Source organism: Myxocyprinus asiaticus, chromosome 11, assembly GCF_019703515.2.
Source record: "Myxocyprinus asiaticus isolate MX2 ecotype Aquarium Trade chromosome 11, UBuf_Myxa_2, whole genome shotgun sequence".
NCBI lineage: Eukaryota > Metazoa > Chordata > Actinopteri > Cypriniformes > Catostomidae > Myxocyprinus > Myxocyprinus asiaticus.
The window spans coordinates 30,886,699-30,906,597 of NC_059354.1; the positions used below are offsets into that span (position 1 = coordinate 30,886,699).

The window sequence follows — 19,899 nt, forward strand, 5'->3', positions numbered from 1 at the left end:
GATCAATATTTAAGTAAATCTGTGCTTGTTCTTTATCCTGCCCAGTAGGGGGCTTATGCATGAGGAATGCGAATCACCAAAAGGACAAGAAGAAGAATGTGAAAGTTAAAGTGCAGCCTGACTGAACAGGGAGGAGAATTTATAGTAAAAATGACTTAAATATTGATCTGTTTCTCACTCACACCTATCAAATCACTTATGGAGACATTATTTAACCACTGGAGTCATATGGATTACTTTTATGCCGACTTGTGTGATTTTTGGACTATCAAAAATTTGGTACCCATTCACTTGCATTGTATGGACCAAAAGAGCTGAGAAATTCTTCTAAAAATCTTCATTTGTGTTCTGCAGAAGAAAGAAAGTCATACACATCTGGGATGGCATGACGGTGGGTAAATGATGAGAGAATTTTCATTTTTGGGTGAACTATTCCTTTAAGCTCAATCGACAGCATTTGTAGCATATTGCTGAACATTACAAAAAATAATTGCGCCTCCTTTTCCAAACAAAATAAAAAAATCAGTGTTACAGTGAGGCACTTACAATGGAAGTGAATGCGGCCAATTTTTGGAGGGTTTAAAGGCAGAAATGTGGAGCTTATCATTTTAACTTGCATTAATACTTATGTTAAAACTTGAGTATTATTTGAGCTGTAAGTTGTTTAAATCTTTGTTTTAATTTTCGTTTAAGAGTTTTAGGCTTATGTTGTCATTGCAATATAAGTTGTAAAATTGGATATAATGTCACCCAGAAAAAGATAGCAAGCGATTTTATCACACTAAAATCATGGTAACATTCATATTGTTATGTCTTGTGGCTATATTTTTGAAACAGTGTGTAGTCTATTTTAACATTTACGGATTGGCCCCATTCACTTACATTGTAAGTGCTTCAGTGTAACCAAAGTTTTTGCTTTATTTAAAGAAAAGATGGCACGAGTCAAAAAAAATCAACATTATGCCACAAATGCTGTCAGTTGAGCTTAATTTGTATTAAACCCGGAAGGAGGTCACGTGACGCAATACGAGGTTCAGACGTGTGAACGGCGAGCTCTGCGCACTTTGCTAGTTTTAACACTTTTAATGATATAAACCAGTGAGATTTGATACACTCTTTTCCATAACTTCTAGGAGGACAATATGTCAAAGAATTAAAAATCCTCGGGCTCTGGAGACATTAAAAGACACTTATGTGCTCAAGCTGACACCCTTCCAGAGGCCTCAAGCCAGGGAGCCGATTCTGACGGGAAATGAGGGAAATTCGGCAAGAATTGTTGAACATGTCGGCAATCGTCAGAGGTCGTTGCTGACTTGGAAGATTTTGCTGTAATACGTCGATCAATCACTGCCATGGAGACGAAAATCACTGAGGTGGTCACAAGAGTGGGGGATGTCGAGAAATGGAGAAATGATTATCTGAGTCATCGGAGAGGGAACTAGCTGCTAATCCGCTAGCGACCAAGGTGGATTTGGAGCGTGTCTGGGAGAAATTGGTGGACTTGGAGAACTGTAACCGGTGGAATAACGTCCGAATCATCTGAATTCCTGAAGCTGAAGAGGGTCAGGATATGGTGAAATTTCTGGACTGGCTTTTTCCGAATCTGCTTGACATAACAGGCCATAAGCTGGAAATCGAGCGAGCTCACAGGGTTCCAGCTCGGCAATCCGCTGAGGGAGACAGGCCCTGATCAATTCTGGCCAAATTTCTGAGATCATCAGATAAAGATCTCGTGTTGCGCGAGGCGAGGAGTAAAGGAAGGCTTTTTTGGAAGAACCACAGCATTTTCTTGTTCCCAGACTGTGCAAATTCGACAAGAGAGAAACGTGATCGATTCAAGGAATGCAAGAAACTCTTGCATCAACAGAAGGTCGCGTTTGCACTAATGATCCCAGCCAAATTGAGAATAGATGCTAAGGATGACCGCAAAACATTTACATGCCCACAGCAAGTGATGTCCTTCATAAAGTCAGTGGACTGAATAAGTTATTTTGTGGTACTCACGTTGTAGCCGAATGGACCGACTCACTGGACATTCACTTGACTGTTCGAGGAACTGAGCGCCTTTTTTGTTTCTTTTTGTGCTGGTTCCGCCTAGCAGCTGGGGTTTGTTTTTAGAAGTAACACTCCTTCGGGACTGTTGAGTGAATTAATCTGCACATTCTTTGTGTTTATGCCTCCTATTGGCTGGAGTTTGTTTTGTGGATTATTTCTTGCAAGACATTGGAGTGATTAGGTCATTTGTTGCACTCATGTAGCAGCCGAATGGGCCGGCTCACCGAACATTCGTTTGACTGTCTGAGGAAACTGAGCGCCCCTTTTGTGTAACTCTGTCTCACAAAATTTTTATAGAAACACCGGACTTAAGCAATCTGACGGCAAAGTTGTCACAGGGGCTCTCGTAGGTGTGCATGGACTGTTTGAGTTTAGAGGGATAGACGCCAGTTGGCGCTGTCGTGCACGGGGTTAATGCGCATGTTTTTCTTTTTTCTGTTTGTTTGGTTCTGGGGGAGGTTCGGGGTTTGTTTGTTGCACTGATGTTGGAATGTGGTCGTTATAATTTTGTTTTTGACACACAATCTATTTTTTCTCATATGTCAAAATGTCAAATGTTAATATGAGTGGATTGTCTCTTTCCACGTGGAATGTGAATGGGTTGGGGCATCCCATAAAAAGAAGGAAGGTTATTTCTCCTCTTAAGCGTAAGAAATATGATATAGTGTTTCTTCAAGAAACGCATCTTTCCCAGCAGGAAGCTGAAAAATTTGGGAAGATATGGGGTGGACATGTTTTCTTTAGTGCTGGCTCAAGTTAGAGCAGGGGAGTCATTACACTGATAAGTAAGCATCTACAATTCAAATGTCTCAAACAGATTAAAGATAAATTAGGAAGAGTTATTATTGTTTTAGCAGAAATTCAGGGGCGAAATCTTATTTTGGCTAATATATACACACCTAATGTTGATGATCAGGGCTTTTTTGTAGATCTTGAAGGGATGTTGCATGCCTCTGGCACCCCTTATGATATAATATTGGGAGGAGACTTTAATCTTTTAATGGTCTCAGTCCTTGATCATAGTGAAGCAAAAGCATGTAAGCCCCCTAGAGCAACATTGACGCTTCACAGGATGTGTAAAATCTTGGTCTTACAGATATTTGGAGACTTTTGAACCCATCTGGTAGGGACTATACATTTTTTTATCAGTCCATAACATTTACTCTAGAATAGATTTTTTTTATTTTTATATCTAAGTCCCTCATTTCATCTGTTGTTGATTGCTCAATTGGAAACATTTTAGTTTTAGATCACACCCTGGTGAGTTTAGAGGTGTTTTTGTACCATTCCCTCAGTGAAATCTGCTGATGGTGAAATATTTACCTCAGCCATTGATATTAATAATGCTTTTAAAGAATTCTATCTTGATCTCTGTAGTTCCACGTCTTCGTCTACTGATGAGGATATTAGAAACTTTGTGAAACCATTAGAACTTCCTAAACTGACGGCTGAGCAAAAAAATTCTCTTTATTCTGAGATAACCTCGGAGGAGCTTGGTGAGGTAATTAAGGCCTTGCCTACAAGCAAGGCTCCGGGGCCAGATGGCTTTGCGGCTGAATTTTTTAGATCTTATGCTACAGAATTGGCTCCACTTTTGCTAGAAGTTTATACGAAATCATTACAGAATGGAAAGCTTCTGCCAACCATGATGCAAGCCCGGATCAGTCTGATTCTTAAAAAGGACAAAGAGCCAAGCGAGTGTAAGAGTTATCGTCCAATTTCCCTGATCCAGCTAGACGTTAATATTTTGGCAAAGATTTTGGCTAACCAATTAAGAAAAGTTATTACAACTCTTATACATATAGATCATGTGGGGTTTATTCGGGGCCTTATCTCTTCTGATAACATTAACCGTTTCATCAATATCATGTGGTCAGAGGCGAATGATCAGACTCTGGTCGCTGCCATCTCACTTGACACTGAAAAGGTGTTTGATATGGTAGAGTGGGATTATCTTTTTAAGATTTTGGAAATGTACGGGTTCGGGAATACTTTTATTAGTTGGATTAAATTACATTATAGACACCCGGTAGCGGTGGTACAAAGACTGGATTAATTTCAGATTATTTTACTCTGGATAGGGGCACCCGGCAGGGTTGCCCTCTTTCCCCATTATTGTTCTGTCTTGCCCTGGAACCATTAGCATCCGCGACAAGAAAGGAGGATGATTTTCCAGGGGTGGTGGCGGGAGGTGTGGCGCATAAGCTTTTGCTTTACGCAGATGATATTTTATTATTCGTCTCCGACCCTACTAGATCTGTGCCTTGCCTCCACAGAATTATTCATTCCTTTTCTAAGTTCTCAGGATACAGAGTTAATTGGTCTAAATCTGAAGCTTTGGCTCTGACAGCGTACAGTCCGGTAACGGCTTTTCAGCCGGGTGCCTTCCAGTGGCCCAGACAGGGCATTAAGTATTTGGGTATTTTATTCCCAGCACATTTGTTTGATTTAGTTAGAGCTAATTTTAACCCCTTAATAAAAAGGTTTTCGAGTGATGTGGGCAGGTGGGCTTCATATCATTTATATATGATTGGGAAGGTTAATGTTATTAAAATGAATTGTATTCCAAAATTAAACTATCTGCTACAGTCTCTCCATATAGATGTCCCCCTCTCTTATTCTTGACTATTGTAATGCCCTCTTTTCTGGCCTCCCATCTAAAACAATAAACAAACTGCAATACATCCAGAATTCAGCAGCAAGGGTTCTCACCTACTCAAAGAAATCCTCTCACATCACTCCCATACTTTGTAGGCTACACTGGCTACCTGTCTCCTATCGTATCCAATACAAAATTCTCCTTACAACATTCAAAGCTTTACATGGTCTTGCCCCCTCGTACATCACTGACCTCATATGCCGCTATACCCCATTACGCTCACTCAGGTCATCTGATTTGGGCCTATTATTCATTCCACGTTGCAAGCTGACCTCACTAGGTGGTAGGGCTTTTTGCACACTTGCCCCTTCGCTTTGTAACTCTATCCCTCTGTCTCTGTGTGATCACACCTCCATATGTGATTTCAGAATCAATCTCAAAACATATCTCTTTGACCTATGCTTCTCTGACTCTTACATTTTTTTTACTCTCATCCTGTAAAGCGACCTAAAGTTTGAAGAAAGGTGCTATATAAAATAAACTTATTATAATTATTATTTCAAGCAATTTGATAGCATAGGGAAGTCCTTCATTTGGAATGGTAAACGTCCCAGATTACATTTCAGTAAATTGCATAGGCTGATTGACAAAGGTGGGCTAGGCCTACCCAAGATTTTGTTTTATTATTATGCATTCAGTCTCAGTCATTTGGCTCATTGGTCACTTCCACCTGAGAGAGCCCCTCCCTGGTTTTGTATTGAACAGGAAGTTCTTGCCCCTATTTCGCCATTGCAAAGCCTTTCTATCAAACTAATCGGAGAAGTTAAGTTACACCCCGTTATCTCACATTTGCACTCGGTATGGACAAAAGTGTCCAGAGTATTTAATTCAGACATTTATTTAATTATGTATTAATAAGTCCCCTTTTTGCTGATCAAAGTGGACTGTGAGGGAGGTTAATACACTCGGTGACCTATATGAGAGTGGAGTGTTGAGATCCTTTGAAAATTTGGTTCAACATTTTGGGATTCCCAGATCTCAGTTCTTTAGGTATTTACAGCTGCGCCACCTGCTGTGTACTATTTTTGGGAGAAGCCTACACCCCCCTAAAGTGGCAGATACTCTTGGAGTGGTGATTACTGCTTTTGGAAAAGGTCATGAGGCATCAGTGTATTACTCCCTGCTAATTCAGTGTCTGGGGGATGGAGCTGCAACTTCTCTCAAGAGATTATGGGAGAAAGATTTAAACTTGGTATTGGAGGAGGGAGTGTGGGCTAGGATTCTAAAAAAGTCTGCATCTAGAGATGCAAGGGTGCACCTTATGCAATTCAAGATTTTACATCGATTCTATTGGACTCCATCTAGATTGTATAGGCTTGGTTTTAAAGACACACCCACCTGCTGGTGATGCCAATCAGAAGATGGAGACACAACCCATTTTTTTGGTGGTGTGTTAAGATCCAAGAATTTTGGTTGAAGGTTCAGAGTTTTGTGTGTGATGTATTGGGCACTCAAATTTCACTTTGTCCCAGACTCTGTATTTTAGGCAATGGGGCGGTCATCAGTATTGGGAATAAACACATAACCAGTGTTATGATTGCCAGACAAGTCGTTTTAAGGGGATGGAAGTCGGCTGGAGCGCCCCCATTTCAGGAGTGGTACACGGAGATGGTAAGGGTGGTGGCTTTTGAGGGAGCATTATCTAGAAGAATGTGGAACTTGGATGTTGGGAAATGGGGCAACTATTTAGCATTCTTGGAGGGCTCTCGGGTACGGGCAGTGGAGAGAGAGGTGTAGTTATAAATGTGTGTGATCATTATATTTTTTTTTTTTGTTTTTTTGTGTGTATATATACTCATGTGTGACCACAGGATCGTTTGTTGGGGGTCAGGGTGGGGTCGGGGATTGGGAGGGGGAGGGGTAGTAGTGGGGGTTAAATGTTGATTCTGTGTATATATGTTTTGCTTTTCTTTATTTATTGTATGAATCAATAAAAATGTTAATCACAAAAAAGCCCCAGAAAATTCCTTTAATTTATCCTGCAGTTATATGGAAATTAATTATGCCTTAAATTGTGCAGCTTGAGTAAATGCGTGCTATTGCACTAATGAAAGTCACCAGCCGCACATAAAATGGCTGAAAAAAAATCCCATATATTTACTGTACATTGAACGAGAGACCAGCAGCATATCATTGAAACATTAGCCTCAATACTGATGGTAAAACACCAACAAAGTGATCTGGGATTGTGTTGGTATTTGGATCTCACAGTGCTCTCAAACAACTGTTGTTCAGCAGCAATAGCACACAATATGTAGACTAACACAGCATGCAGGTGGTGTGAGTAGGTTGTCACTGGCTTTCCTGTGTAAGATTTCTGATCATACCAACACAAAAGAAACAATTCATGACAATGTAGCATCTGCTCTAATTTACACAGTTCTCTGGTGTTTATTGCCCTCTGCTGTTTGCCCCCAGAACAGATCACAAGAGCAGGTTTTTCCTCTAATTTTAATCTCTCTTAAGGGGGAAGAGGACAGGATGGAAGCCCTATCATTATCTTGCCAGAATTTCCTTCATTTTGTGAAATTGGAGATCAAGAGTTTCGTAATGTTCTCACCTACCTGACAAGTATTCCCAGGTACACCCATACACACACTATTCATTGCTCTTTGAATATCATACATCCTGACAGCAGTAACACGTGCATGTGTCTTCACCAGCTTGAGTGCAGCAGGTGTGGGCTTTATTGTAGTGATTGACAGGCGTCGGGATCGATGGACTTGTTTAAAGGGAACATTACTGCGTATCTCAGTAAGTCCAAATGCATTTCTATACTCCCGTGAATCACCTTTAATCAGTGCAAATATTGTCAAAGTCTTCCTTGTAGTTTCTTTGCTGTTGTTATATTTCACAACATCTGGATTTGTTCATTGTTTGACTGAAGGTCAGATATGTTATTACTGATTTTGTTAAAAAGCTTGTCTTTTCAAATGTTAAAATATTGAATTTGAATATAATTTTCTTTTGCATTTTCATGCTCATATATGCGTGTGCTTGTGTGTGTGTGTATGCATTCTTGACTATGTGTTTGCATGTACTGTATGTAGGGCTGGTTTCCTGGTAATCTTCGTCTTGTTCTGGTGCTGAGACCCAGTGCCATCCTGCAGCGAATGCTGTCTGATGTGTTCTTCAAACTCCACCGAGATGACTTTAAAGTACCGGTAAGTAATATATATATATATATATATATCTACGCAACTAATAAATATACTAAATGTATATGTTTGCACACCTGTCATGTGTAAATAAGAAAACCTGTGTGTGTGTATTGAAGGTTATTATGCTAAGCTCAGTGACTGATCTGCACTCTTATATTGAGCGGAGTCAACTGACACAAGAACTGGGTGGCTCTCAGTACTACTGCCACAAGACCTGGATCTCTCATCGCACTGTAAGAACAAACTTACTTTTAAAATACAATTCACTTTTAAAACACCATAAAGACACTGCAATACACTTACTACACATTAACAACCTTAAAACATACAAAATTCACCAAAGTGTTTTTGAACACTTAAGTTACACTTAAAAATATATTAATTTCATTGCATAGAAAAAAAAAAAAAATAAAAAAAAATCAAACCAAGTGGCAACCAAATCTAAAACCAAATAATGCTAGACCTATTCTCAGAATTAAATTTTCTGAGCCATTTATCAATGGCTTTTAACCAACTAGTTTTAGTAGATGCGTGAACTCTGTTTCCCTCAAGTTCAACCATGAACTATAGAAATGTTCCACAAAGTTAGACAACAAGAAAGTGCCCAATTTGTGAAATTTTAGCTTAAAAAGTTTATTTGTGCTATATTTCAGAAAAATAAATTCCACTTGGTTTGATCATTTGTAATAAAATGCAAAGACATTCATACTTTGGGGGCCTGGGTATCTCAACGAGTAAAGACCCTTACTACCACCCCTGGAGTCACGAGTTCGAATCCAGGGCATGCTGAGTGACTCCAGCCAGGTCCCCTAAGCAACAAAGTTGGCCTGGTTGCTAGGGAGGGTTGAGTCATATGGGGTAACCTCCTCGTGGTCGCTATAATGTGGTTCTCGCTCTCGGTGGGGCACGTGGTGAGTTGTGTATGGATGCTGCAGACAATAGTGTAAAGCCTCCACACGCGCTATGTCTCTGCGGCAGTGCGCTCAACAAGTCACGTGATAAGATGCGCAAATTGACGGTCTCAGACGCGAAGGCAACTGAGATTCATCCTCCGCCACCCGGATTGAGGCAAGTCACTACGCCACCACGAGGACTTAGAGCGCATTGGTAATTGGGCATTCCAAATTGGGGAGAAACATTCATACATTTAAAGTGTGAATTACATCTCCAAAATACTGTACACAAAATAGCATAAGTTACAGTAATTATATGCATCATACAGAAGGTGCCCTTTTTGATGTCTTTGTGCCTGTAGGATCTAGAAAGCTTTGCTGCATCAGTGAAGAGGATGGCTCAGAGACTACAGGTGTTTGGCAGGGAACTGGCAGAAACAGAACTTCCTAACAACCTCCAAATAGCCAGCAGTCTGCTGAACACACACACCAGCAAGAAAGAGAGTTTGAAAGTATTTATCAAACACCTTCTCAAAGCATTCAGTATGTGCTAGTATCTCAGTAGGAATTCTAGGACTGGTAATGATTTTGGTACTGATGCTATTATTTCCTTGCTCAATATTTTGTCTTTAGGAAGAGATGGCAGGTGCTCTCAGCCAAGGACGCAATCTTCTTGAGAACATTAGAGAACCAGTGCGCAGAGACCCGGAGGGCAGTTTGAACCCTGATCAGCTGGAGAACCTTGCAACAGTGCACAGGTGAGTCTGGAACTTTCACAGTATTATGTATTGTAAAATCAATTAAGATGTGCTTGGAGGCTTCTAAAAGCGACATGTTATTAATACCTTAATATGTTTGTTGTACATTACAGCATCTACTGTAAATTTAGATTTTATAACATTCTCATACAGTATATTCCACTTTATATTTTTCTCTGTCATCTTGCAGGCTATTATCCCAGTTGAATGAGAGCTCTTCAGCATTTGATGACTTCTGGTTCCAGCACCAAAATAAGCTTGAGTTGAGTTTGAAACTCTGCCAGTTTGCCTACAACTTTCAACAGGTCTTGCTTTTAATAACACTCTTTATTTTGTTTCTCATTATTATTTTGTTATTGGGTTAATCTAAAAACATCTGTCAAGGACATAGACAGGTCACATATCACCTCAAATCAAAACTGTTTTAGTTCTATTAAGATTTTTTTCATTGTGAGCTTATTTTCATGACAATTACTGTAAGCTTCCAAATTCCCATAAATATAATGCATCTGTTTTTTGTTTTTTTTTGTAATCCTATTATTCTCACGGTTGATTCTTATTAGATATGCATTATTGTAATTTGGTATTTTTACTGTATTACAGTACAAGATTGTAATACAATGATTATAAGAATTGTAATACAATGGCAATAAGAATTGGAAGGAAATGTGCTTAATTTTCATTAATATATTGTCACAATAAAGAGAAAGCATAATTATCCTAAAAATAGGCTTCATTTACTATTATGCAAAACAAAACAATATACTATATATATATATATATATATAGTGCTGTGGAATGTATTTGCCCCCATCCTGATTTCTTCTGTTTTTGTGTATATCTCATACTAAATTGTTTCAAAAATTCAGACAAAATCACATAAAACAAAGGCAAACTGAGTAAACACAAAATACAGTTTATAAATGATAATGTTATTTATTGAAGCAAAAAAGTTATCCAATACCAACTGGGCCTGTGTGAAAGAGTAGTTACTAAATCCTCATATTTATGAAGCTGCATTCATAATGGGGTTCAGCTGGAATAGACACACCCAGGCCTGATTACTGCCAGCCCAGTTCAATCAAATCAACACCTAAACTTTTTCAGCAGCATGAAGTTGGCTGAAAGGTCTCACCCAATAGCACACTATGCCAAGATCAAAAGAAATTCCAGAAATGATGAGGAAAAACGTGATTCAGTTACATCAGTCTGGGAAGGGTTACAAAGCCATTTCAGAGGCTCTAAGAACAACAGTAAGAGCCATTATCTCCAAATGGAGAAAACTTGGCGAAGTAGTGAACGTTCCCAGAAGTGGCCGACCTTCCAAAATTCCTCAAAGAGCACAGCAACAACTCATCCAGGAAGTCACAAAAAAGCCAAGGACAACATCCAAGGAACTGCAGGTCTCTCTCGCATCAATAAAGATGACTCCACTATCAGAAAGACACTGGCCAAAAATGCCATCCATGGAAGCGTGGCGAGGCGAAAACCACTGCTAACCCAGAAGAACATTAAGGCTTGTCTGAATTTTGCCATACACCTTGATGATCCTCAAACATTTTGGGAGAATGTTCTGTGGACTGATGAGTCGAAAATGGAACTGTTTGGAAGACAGGTCTCCCGTTACATCTGGCGTAAATCAAACACAGAATTCCACAAAAAGAACATCATACCAACGGTCAAGCATGGTGGTGGTAGTGTGATGGTGTGAGGATGCTTTGCTGCTTCAGGGCCTGGGCGACTTGCAGTAATTGAGGGAAACATGAATTCTGCTCTCTGCTCTCTAAAGGAGAACGTCTGGTCATCAGTCCGTGAGTTAAAGCTCAAGCGCAACTGGATTATGCAGCAAGGAAATGATCCAAAGCATAGGAATACGTCCACCTCTGAATGGCTCTAAAGAAGCAAAATTATTATTTTGTGACTCGTCTCAATCCGGGTGGTGGAGGACAAATCTCAGTTGCCTCCGCATCTGAGACGTCAATCAGCGCATCTTATCACGTGGCTTTTTGAGCGCATTACCGCGGAAACATAGCGCATGTGGAGGCTTCACGCTATTCTCCGTTGCATCCACTCACAACTTACCACGTGCCGCACCGAGAGCGAGAACCACACATTATAGTGACCACGAGGATGTTACCCCATGTGACTCTACCCTCCCTAGCAACCAGGCCAATTTGGTTGCTTAGGAGACCTGGCTGGAGTCACTCAGCACGCCCTGGATTCGAACTCACGACCCCAGGGTGGTAGTCAGTGCCTTTACACGCTGAGCTACCCAGGCCCTCAAAATAATCTAAATTAAAGTTTTGGAGTGGCCTAGTCAAAGTCCTGACTTGAACCCGATTGAGATGCTGTGGCTGTGTATGCTCAAAAACCCTCCAATGTGGCTGAACTAAAGCAGTTCTGCAAAGAAGAGTGGGCCAAATTTACATCACAGCATTGTGAAAGACTGATCTCCAGTTATCGGAAGCATTTGGTTGCAGTTGTTGCTGCTAAAGTTGGCATAACCAGCTATTAAGTTTAAGGGGGCAGTTCATTTTTCACATGGGTGATATAGGTGTTGGATAACTTTTTTGCTTCAATAAAAAATATATACATGTATATTTGAAAACTGTATTTTGTGTTTACTCAGGTTGCCTTTGTTTTATGTTATATCTCGTTTGAAGATCTTAAACAATTTGGTATGAAAAATACACAAAAATATGGGGCAAATACTTTTCCACAGCACTGTGTATATATATATATATATATATATATATATATATATATATATATATATATATATATATATATATATATATATATACATATACATTTTTTTAGGTGAAATGTGACCCAGACATATTCTTGACAGGTTTCATGCACTCCACCCTATTACAAAACATTGGTATTTACTTACAATAATCCAGTGTTTTGTTTTACTGATTGTAATTCAATAATTATTTTTAACATCAGCATTTTATTTAAAGGCAGTACAACAAATACTACCATGATGTATAAGTACTTTACAATTAAAATAATACACGATTGTAGTATTATTTTATACAATTGTAGTATATATTTTATACAATTAGTTTTCACATTGCAGTAATGAGAATTTTTTATGTATTATGGTGATAAGAATTGGGAGGAAATGCGCTTAATTGTCATTAAAATAATGTTACAAAAAAGAGAAAGCTTAATCATCCTGAAAATAGGCTTAATTTTGTTTTATGCAAACTATATACCCTATTGCAAAACAGTATTATTTACTAACAATATTTTTACACTGTTTTCTTTTGCTATGCTCTTGAAGGTGCAAACAGACTTGAAACAGGCAACAGACACATTAAATGCTTTCTCAGATGTTGGAATAAGCTCTACCCAAACAGAACACCTTCTTGAAGAGCTGACCAATCATGAAGAGAAGGCTTGCGTGAGTCTCCACCCACTGCATAATTATGTTTATGTGTATTATACTCACAGTCACAAACACCATCTACACACTAACACTGCACACAACATCTACACACTAACACTGCACACAACATATGCATGCATGTATCAGTCCTATTGGCTTGAAGACTTTCAATAACCCTTGTGATTAATAAATCTTATTATTCTCTCTGCAGGATGTGTTAGACAGAGTCAGGTCCCTGGTTGCTGAGGGCCAAGGTTTGATTGACAGCTCTCAAAATGGAGATGACAGTGTTGCAATAAATTGCAGTGAACTTCAGAAAGCCAGAGAGAAACTCACCCAAGAGCTCAAAGACAAGAGGACCATGCTGACACAAGCTATGGAGCTACATAGAAGATTAGACATGGTAACTCTAAATTCATGCAAATGCACTCATGTACATTTTTTAATATGTTCAGTACTTCCTTTAAATGCACAAAGACAGGCAGACAAATTCTGTGCATTCATTGTTCATTCTATGTGATGCCAGAAAGAGATTTCAAGTTCAAAAATGTCTTAAAAAGTGACTTACATTTCACTTACAGGGACAGTCCCCCTGTAGTAACCTGAGCTTCTGTGTCTTGATCAAAGGCACAGTGGTGATAGTTCTTGATTCAACCCTTATGGGGTTTTAATCTACAATATTTCAGTTTCTAGCCCAGAACTTTAATCTCTCTGGATGTAAAAAATTAAATAAAAATTATTTATAAATAAAAACCCATTTATTTCCTCTATAGATTAATAGATTTTTAGAGAATAGAGATAATTGATTATTGGGTAACACTTTACAATACATTTACATTTGTTAAATTAGTTAACATGAACTAACAATGAATTTATTAATCTTGGTTAATGTTAATTTCAACATATACTAATACATTTCTAAAATCAAAAGTTGCATATGTTGCTAATGCATTAACTTATATTAACAAATGGAACCTTATTGCAAAGTGTTACTGATTTTTGCTTGTTTTGTTTTTATGTACCTTTTATGTTTATGTTTTGTAAAGCATTTTGAGCACTCTAAAAATGACTACATAAAGAAAATTCAGCAATCTCTACATGGCTCCCCCCATGAGAGGGCAACCCGTTGCAATAGAACAGATTGTAGTAAAACAATGTAATAAAACAGCTGTTTTTTTACCATTGAAATGACAGGAGTCTTAACAATTTATTCAAGCACCTCTGTTCTCTCTTTATCTCTCAGGTGTGTAAATGGTGTGATGATGGGATGTACATGCTCGCGTCACAGCCTCTGGACAAGTGCCAGTCACAGGAGGGGGCGGAGTTAGCACTGTCAGAACTGGAGTGTTACTTGGAGACAGCCAATGAGAAACAGCAATGGGACATAAGCGCAGTTTGGCTGGAATATGAGGGCATTCTGAAGAATGAGCTCAAGGTGAGGCTATTTCCATTTATAACAATTCCTTCAATTCACTTCCGATTCAGTTTAAATTCTAAGCCAATAAAGCGCAAAAAATAAATTTTTAAAATCTCCGTGCAGAGATCTTTATTTTTTTATCTGATCATAACACAGCTCTCTGAATAATACATGCTTCCAATTGGTCAATCACAGTAGGGCTGAAACGATTAGTCAACATTATCGACAACATCGACAATAAAAAACTGTTGACAAAAATTTTCGTTGTTGAATAGTCGTTTGATTTCATTTAACCTAACATGAGATCACATTAAACTCTAATGATGACGTGCGAGAGGAGCACCGATCGCAGCTTGCGCCTTATTGAGGAGAAAACACAGCTCACAGTCCAGACGCACTCAAAACTTTCCAAACAGCTTCAGGTGATGTAGATCGCAAAGTATAAGGAATTTATACAAAAATACAAAAATAAGTAAATTCAGAAGCACTCTCGTTGTGAAATAAACACACCATTCCACTGAAGCAAAACTTGCATGGTTCAAATAATAAGGAAGCAGGTCATGTAAATAACTACAAACTCCGAAACTGGCATTTCTCTGTGTGGTCAGTGCATCTTCAATAAGTCGCGTGAAGTGATCCTATCTAGGGGGAGAGATTGAAAAACTGCACCCGGCTGATGCATACTCTGGCACGCTTGCAGCAGCTAGATTATAACGTGATGGCTCGCGACATAGTAATTAGTGAATCGTAAAATTTGTGTCACAATGTGTATCTTTTCGTGAAGAAGACTGGAGATACGCAGCTCTATTAAGAAGAGAGAGTTTGTTTTTTTGTGAGTTAAAGATACTTGTTTTCCAATATAAGTATCTAAATCTCCTTTAAAACAATGTACATTTACTTTAGGAGCTATACTGCAAAAGAAGAATTTGTGATCTGAGAATGTGGAATATAATATTAAATATTTTAAAATATTTTAAAATCCTTAAAACAAGATACATTTACCTAAGAAGCAACATATAAGATGCTTTCAGAGAATATATATTGAATATGAGTATATTTTGATATTACTGCACTGGCAGAAGTATGAAGAAGTGAAAAAATACACTTATATTCAAAGTAGCGATGTGCCTGAAGCTGAATACCTTATTCAGAAAGGCACGAATAATGACTTCAAAATGAATAACGGATTCATCCGAATAATATAAAAAATATTTGTATGACTGATTATCCATAAAGCACAAGGATAAATCGACATTTTAAATAAACATATCCAAAATTACAAAGAATTTATGAATCTGTGCAGCCAATATTTCTAAAGTGTAAACCTTATGAATGAAAATGCGCACAGTGTGATTTCAGATTGGATGGCCACGGTCTAAACTCTGTTTGCGATCTCTGTTAATTGTACGCATCTGGAACTTGTCAAGTGTAACATTAACTAAGATACGACATCATTTACACTTTCCACTTCTTGAAATGTCTATGTTAATGTATCACACGACTTACACGTGATTCTCATGTATTCATTTATTGCCTAAACCTGAGCACAATGTTAAATTCCTGACCTGAAGTGATTTAACGTCAGAGCTCCTCTATCCATCTCTTAAAGTTGACCACAATTATATTCACATCAGGGATTAAGGTTATTAACTGGTTAAGACTTTATTCTGAAAAAAGTTCAAATGCTCCATAAAGGTTTAAATGCTTCATAGAGTATTCATCATTAGGAATATTCCTCCTTATGTAAAATGAAGAAACTGAAACATGCTTTCTTCTTCTTCTTTAAACTGTGCTAAATTTGAAAATGTTAAGTGTTCTTGAACTCTGGTACGGCACTATATAAATTTAACATTATTATTATTATTATTATTATTATTTAACTAAATAATGGTGTCCTATCGTAAAAAATCCTGATAGACTTATGGGACTTTCACCTGTTTGTAGAATATATTGATTTTATTTTAATTTATTTTAATGTTTGAATTTGTATTTATTATTCACTGCAAAATGTGTGCTTGACATTTCACATTTTACTTGACACCTCCTACCTCCAGAATAATGTTGTTATACATGCACAGACAAATGAAAATACTGTTTCATGCAGATATTAATATCTGAAATACCAGGAGGAACCACAGTTACAACATATTACACAGTTAATGTAGCCTACAAATTCAGCCTCATCTGGTAAGAAACAAAAAACATAATAAAATAATATTTAAAAAAAATAAATAATTGTATAATAATTATAATAATAATAATAATTATTATTATTATTATTAGGCTATTATTATGAAAGGCATATACAAGGCATATTTTATTAATAGAAACAAACATTGGCATTTCATTTAGTTTTGACGCACTTCCGGTTTAAGCCCCGCCCACACCCGGTTGTATGTCAGTCAACTCTTAAAGTTCTAGTGAAGTCTATGTGTGCGTTACAGGAGCAGGTGAAGCATGCTTTTGAGAAGAAAGCGTCAATACAAGAGATGTTTGAAAGGAGGAGGGTTAGCCTGAAGAAACTAGCAGCCAAGCAAACACGCCCAGTCCAACCTGTTGCCCCCCGACCAGAGTCACTTTCATCCCCAGGTCTCTCTTTCCTCATCATTATCATCTCTCTGTCTGTCTGTCCTTCTTTGTGTCTATCTGTCTGTACTATTAAAGTATTTTTAATTTCTTTTTCCATGAAGAGAGAGGTTTAATTATTTTATTCTGTCTCTCTCTCAGCTCACAGGGATCATGAGAACAGCTTGACCAGTGAAGACTTGGACAGAAGAGTGTCCTGTAAACAAGTATGTCTGATTCATCTTAACATACTCGCAATGCTGTCATTCTGAGCCACGCCCTGCATAAGCAAATTATATGTACACTACCATTCAAAAGTTTAGGGTCACTCACTCATTCTTTATTTTTTATTTTTTTTCACATTTTAGAATAACAGTAAAGTCATCACAGCTATGGAATAATAGAAATGGAAATATGGGAATTATGTTGTGACTAAAAAAATCCAAAATAAATCAAAACTATGTTATATTTTAGCATCTTCAAAGTGGCCACACTTTGCCTAGATTTTGCAGAAATGTACTCTTGGCATTTTCTCAACCAACTTCTTGAGGTATCACCCTGGGATGCTTTTTAAACAGTATTGAAGGAGTTCCCATCTATATGCTGGGCACTTAGTGGCTGCTTTTCTTAATTATTTGGTCCAAGTCATCAATTTTTAAAACTTTTTTTTTAATACAATTTTAGTTTTGTAATTAAATAAATTAATATGTTGGCACAATTATATTTTTGTCTACAAAACTAATTTCAAACATTTAAACAAACGCCTTAGATCAAAAGGTTTTTAAGATCATGAGAAACATTTCAGGCAAGTGACCCCAAACTTTTGAACGGTAGTGTAACTTCTCTCTCATGAGGTGAATCTTTGTAAGCTATGGCTCTTGACTGTTGCTCAGTTATGATCGTCTCTGCATAGGTACGCTCTGATCAGGTTGACAGGAGCAGTCATAGTGCCTCTGTATCGGAGGAGGAGGAAACTCTGGCTGTGCTCCGCAGGTCAGTTCAGGGTCAAAGGTCATGGGGAAAGAGGGTAACATGCCTTACTGGCCCATCAACACCACCTATAATATACTCATTAAATGTGCTTCATTGTATGCATTTGTATTTGTTCACAGGCATGTAATGAATGAGTTATTGGAAACAGAGAGAGCATATGTGGAAGAGCTTATGTGTGTTTTACAGGTGAGTGAATCTTACGTCACTGCCTTAAACAATGATTTGCTACTTGCTAGCCGGTTGCAAGTGGTATTAGCAGGAAGGACGGTCTCACTCTAGAGAGCATCTGACTGGACAAAAGTCTGCGAAGTACAAGATGATCAATATTTTTAGTCAGTTTTCCCTAAAGAGATAGAGACTGTAAAGTTGAAATGCGTATCTGCAAAAAAAAAATGTTCATGTAATTTCCACTATCTGCCCCTATTGAATTTGTTACGTGTCTTCATGTGCGCTGCAGGGATATGCTGAGGAAATGGACAACCCCTACATGGCTCCTCTCATCCCAGCAGCCCTGCAGAACAAGAAGGATGTGTTATTTGGGAATATGCAGGAGATATATAATTTCCACCAAAGGTGAGTTCCATGTGTTGGAGTGGAGAATGAGCATTGATGGGACAATTTAATGTTAATGTGAACAATTTCATGGTGGAAAATGGTTACTCAAAACTAAAAACTGTTTTTGGTCAGGGTATTCCTCAAAGAACTGGAGAATTACACTGACTGTCCTGAGCTTGTTGGCTGCTGCTTTCTGGACTGGGTGAGTTTGATATAACTAAAAATGAAGTAAACACCATTATGAAGAGCAAGTTTATTTAAATTTATTTTTCCATTTAGATGAGGGAGTTGCAGATTTATGAGAAATACTGTCACAACAAGCCTCGCTCTGAGAGCCTTTGGAGGCAGTGCTCGGATTGTGCCTTCTTCCAGGTATGTATACATACATATTCAGAGTTGCATACTACCATACAAGTCATACTATTTTTGCAGTATATAGTTGTAGCAGAACTTCACCCAGGGAGGGAAGGAGGACATGGGAAACTTGGGACTTGAACTCAAAGGTAAGATTTTTACTTCACAGCACAGAAGCGCTCACAGCTTCACAATAACTAAAAGCTATTCAGCTATACTGACGTAGTTGTAGCTCCACGTTGTCTGGACCCAGACTCTCTCTGCCCACTGGCGCTGATGTGGTCTCTTTTATGCCGCTCTCCCCAAGCTCACTGCAATTAGAACAAGGTGTTAACCATCATCTAGCTCAGGTGTACACACCCTTACCGCTTTCTCTCTTTCCAGACAGACGCTCGACCACGGCCCCACTGCCACATATCCCCACCGCCCGACTCAGGCCGGGGAGACATCCAGACTGCCAACCACTCCCCCCCCCCATTTCTGGACAGGAAGTTGGCGACTCTGTGGACCACCTTGAAGTTAAATGGCTGAAGAGCCAGATACCAACGGGTGATCCGTGCGTTGGTATTTTTCACGCGATGGAGCCATTGGAGTGGGGCGTGATCTGAGCAGAGGGTGAAGGCCCGCACCAGCAGGTAGTACCGGAGAGTGAGGATCACCCACTTGATGGCAAGACATTCCTTTTCAACGGTGCTGTACTTAGTCTCCCTCAGTGAGAGCTTGCGGCTAATGTACAGCACCGGGCGCTCCTCCCCCTCCACCACCTGCGAGAGCACGGCCCCCAGCCCTCTGTCTGAAGCGTCTGTCTGTAACTTAAAAGGTAGAGAGAAATTAGGTGAATGCAAAAGCGGCCCTCCGCAAAGCACGGCTTTAACCTGCATAAACACCTGTTGACACTGCTCCGTCCACTGGACCGGGTCTGGAGCTCCCTTTTTAGTGAGATCAGTCAGTGGGCTGTTGACATCCGAATAGTTAGGCACAAATCTCCTATAATAGCCAGCCAGCCCCAGGAACTGTCTCACCCCCTTTTTGGTCTTGGGTCTTGAGCAGGTCGTAATCGCCGCAGTCTTGTCAATTTGGGGACGCAACTGC

General features: G+C 38.9%; 1 protein-coding gene across 2 annotated transcripts in view; it reads left to right on the forward strand.

The window, feature by feature from the left end:
* The window catches only part of mcf2lb (mcf.2 cell line derived transforming sequence-like b), a 55,074-nt gene that overhangs the window by 12,713 nt on the left and 22,462 nt on the right, over positions 1–19,899 (forward strand). For both annotated transcript variants that reach the window (XM_051710961.1, XM_051710962.1), the window contains exons 3-19: positions 7,181–7,295; positions 7,378–7,468; positions 7,765–7,878; positions 7,992–8,108; positions 9,131–9,280; positions 9,402–9,526; positions 9,717–9,831; positions 12,819–12,938; positions 13,135–13,326; positions 14,167–14,358; positions 16,785–16,929; positions 17,068–17,132; positions 17,819–17,898; positions 18,018–18,084; positions 18,356–18,471; positions 18,586–18,655; positions 18,733–18,825. In XM_051710961.1, coding sequence (XP_051566921.1) covers positions 7,181–7,295; positions 7,378–7,468; positions 7,765–7,878; positions 7,992–8,108; positions 9,131–9,280; positions 9,402–9,526; positions 9,717–9,831; positions 12,819–12,938; positions 13,135–13,326; positions 14,167–14,358; positions 16,785–16,929; positions 17,068–17,132; positions 17,819–17,898; positions 18,018–18,084; positions 18,356–18,471; positions 18,586–18,655; positions 18,733–18,825 — 1,967 coding nt within the window. The remainder of the gene's footprint in view (positions 1–7,180; positions 7,296–7,377; positions 7,469–7,764; positions 7,879–7,991; positions 8,109–9,130; positions 9,281–9,401; positions 9,527–9,716; positions 9,832–12,818; positions 12,939–13,134; positions 13,327–14,166; positions 14,359–16,784; positions 16,930–17,067; positions 17,133–17,818; positions 17,899–18,017; positions 18,085–18,355; positions 18,472–18,585; positions 18,656–18,732; positions 18,826–19,899) is intronic.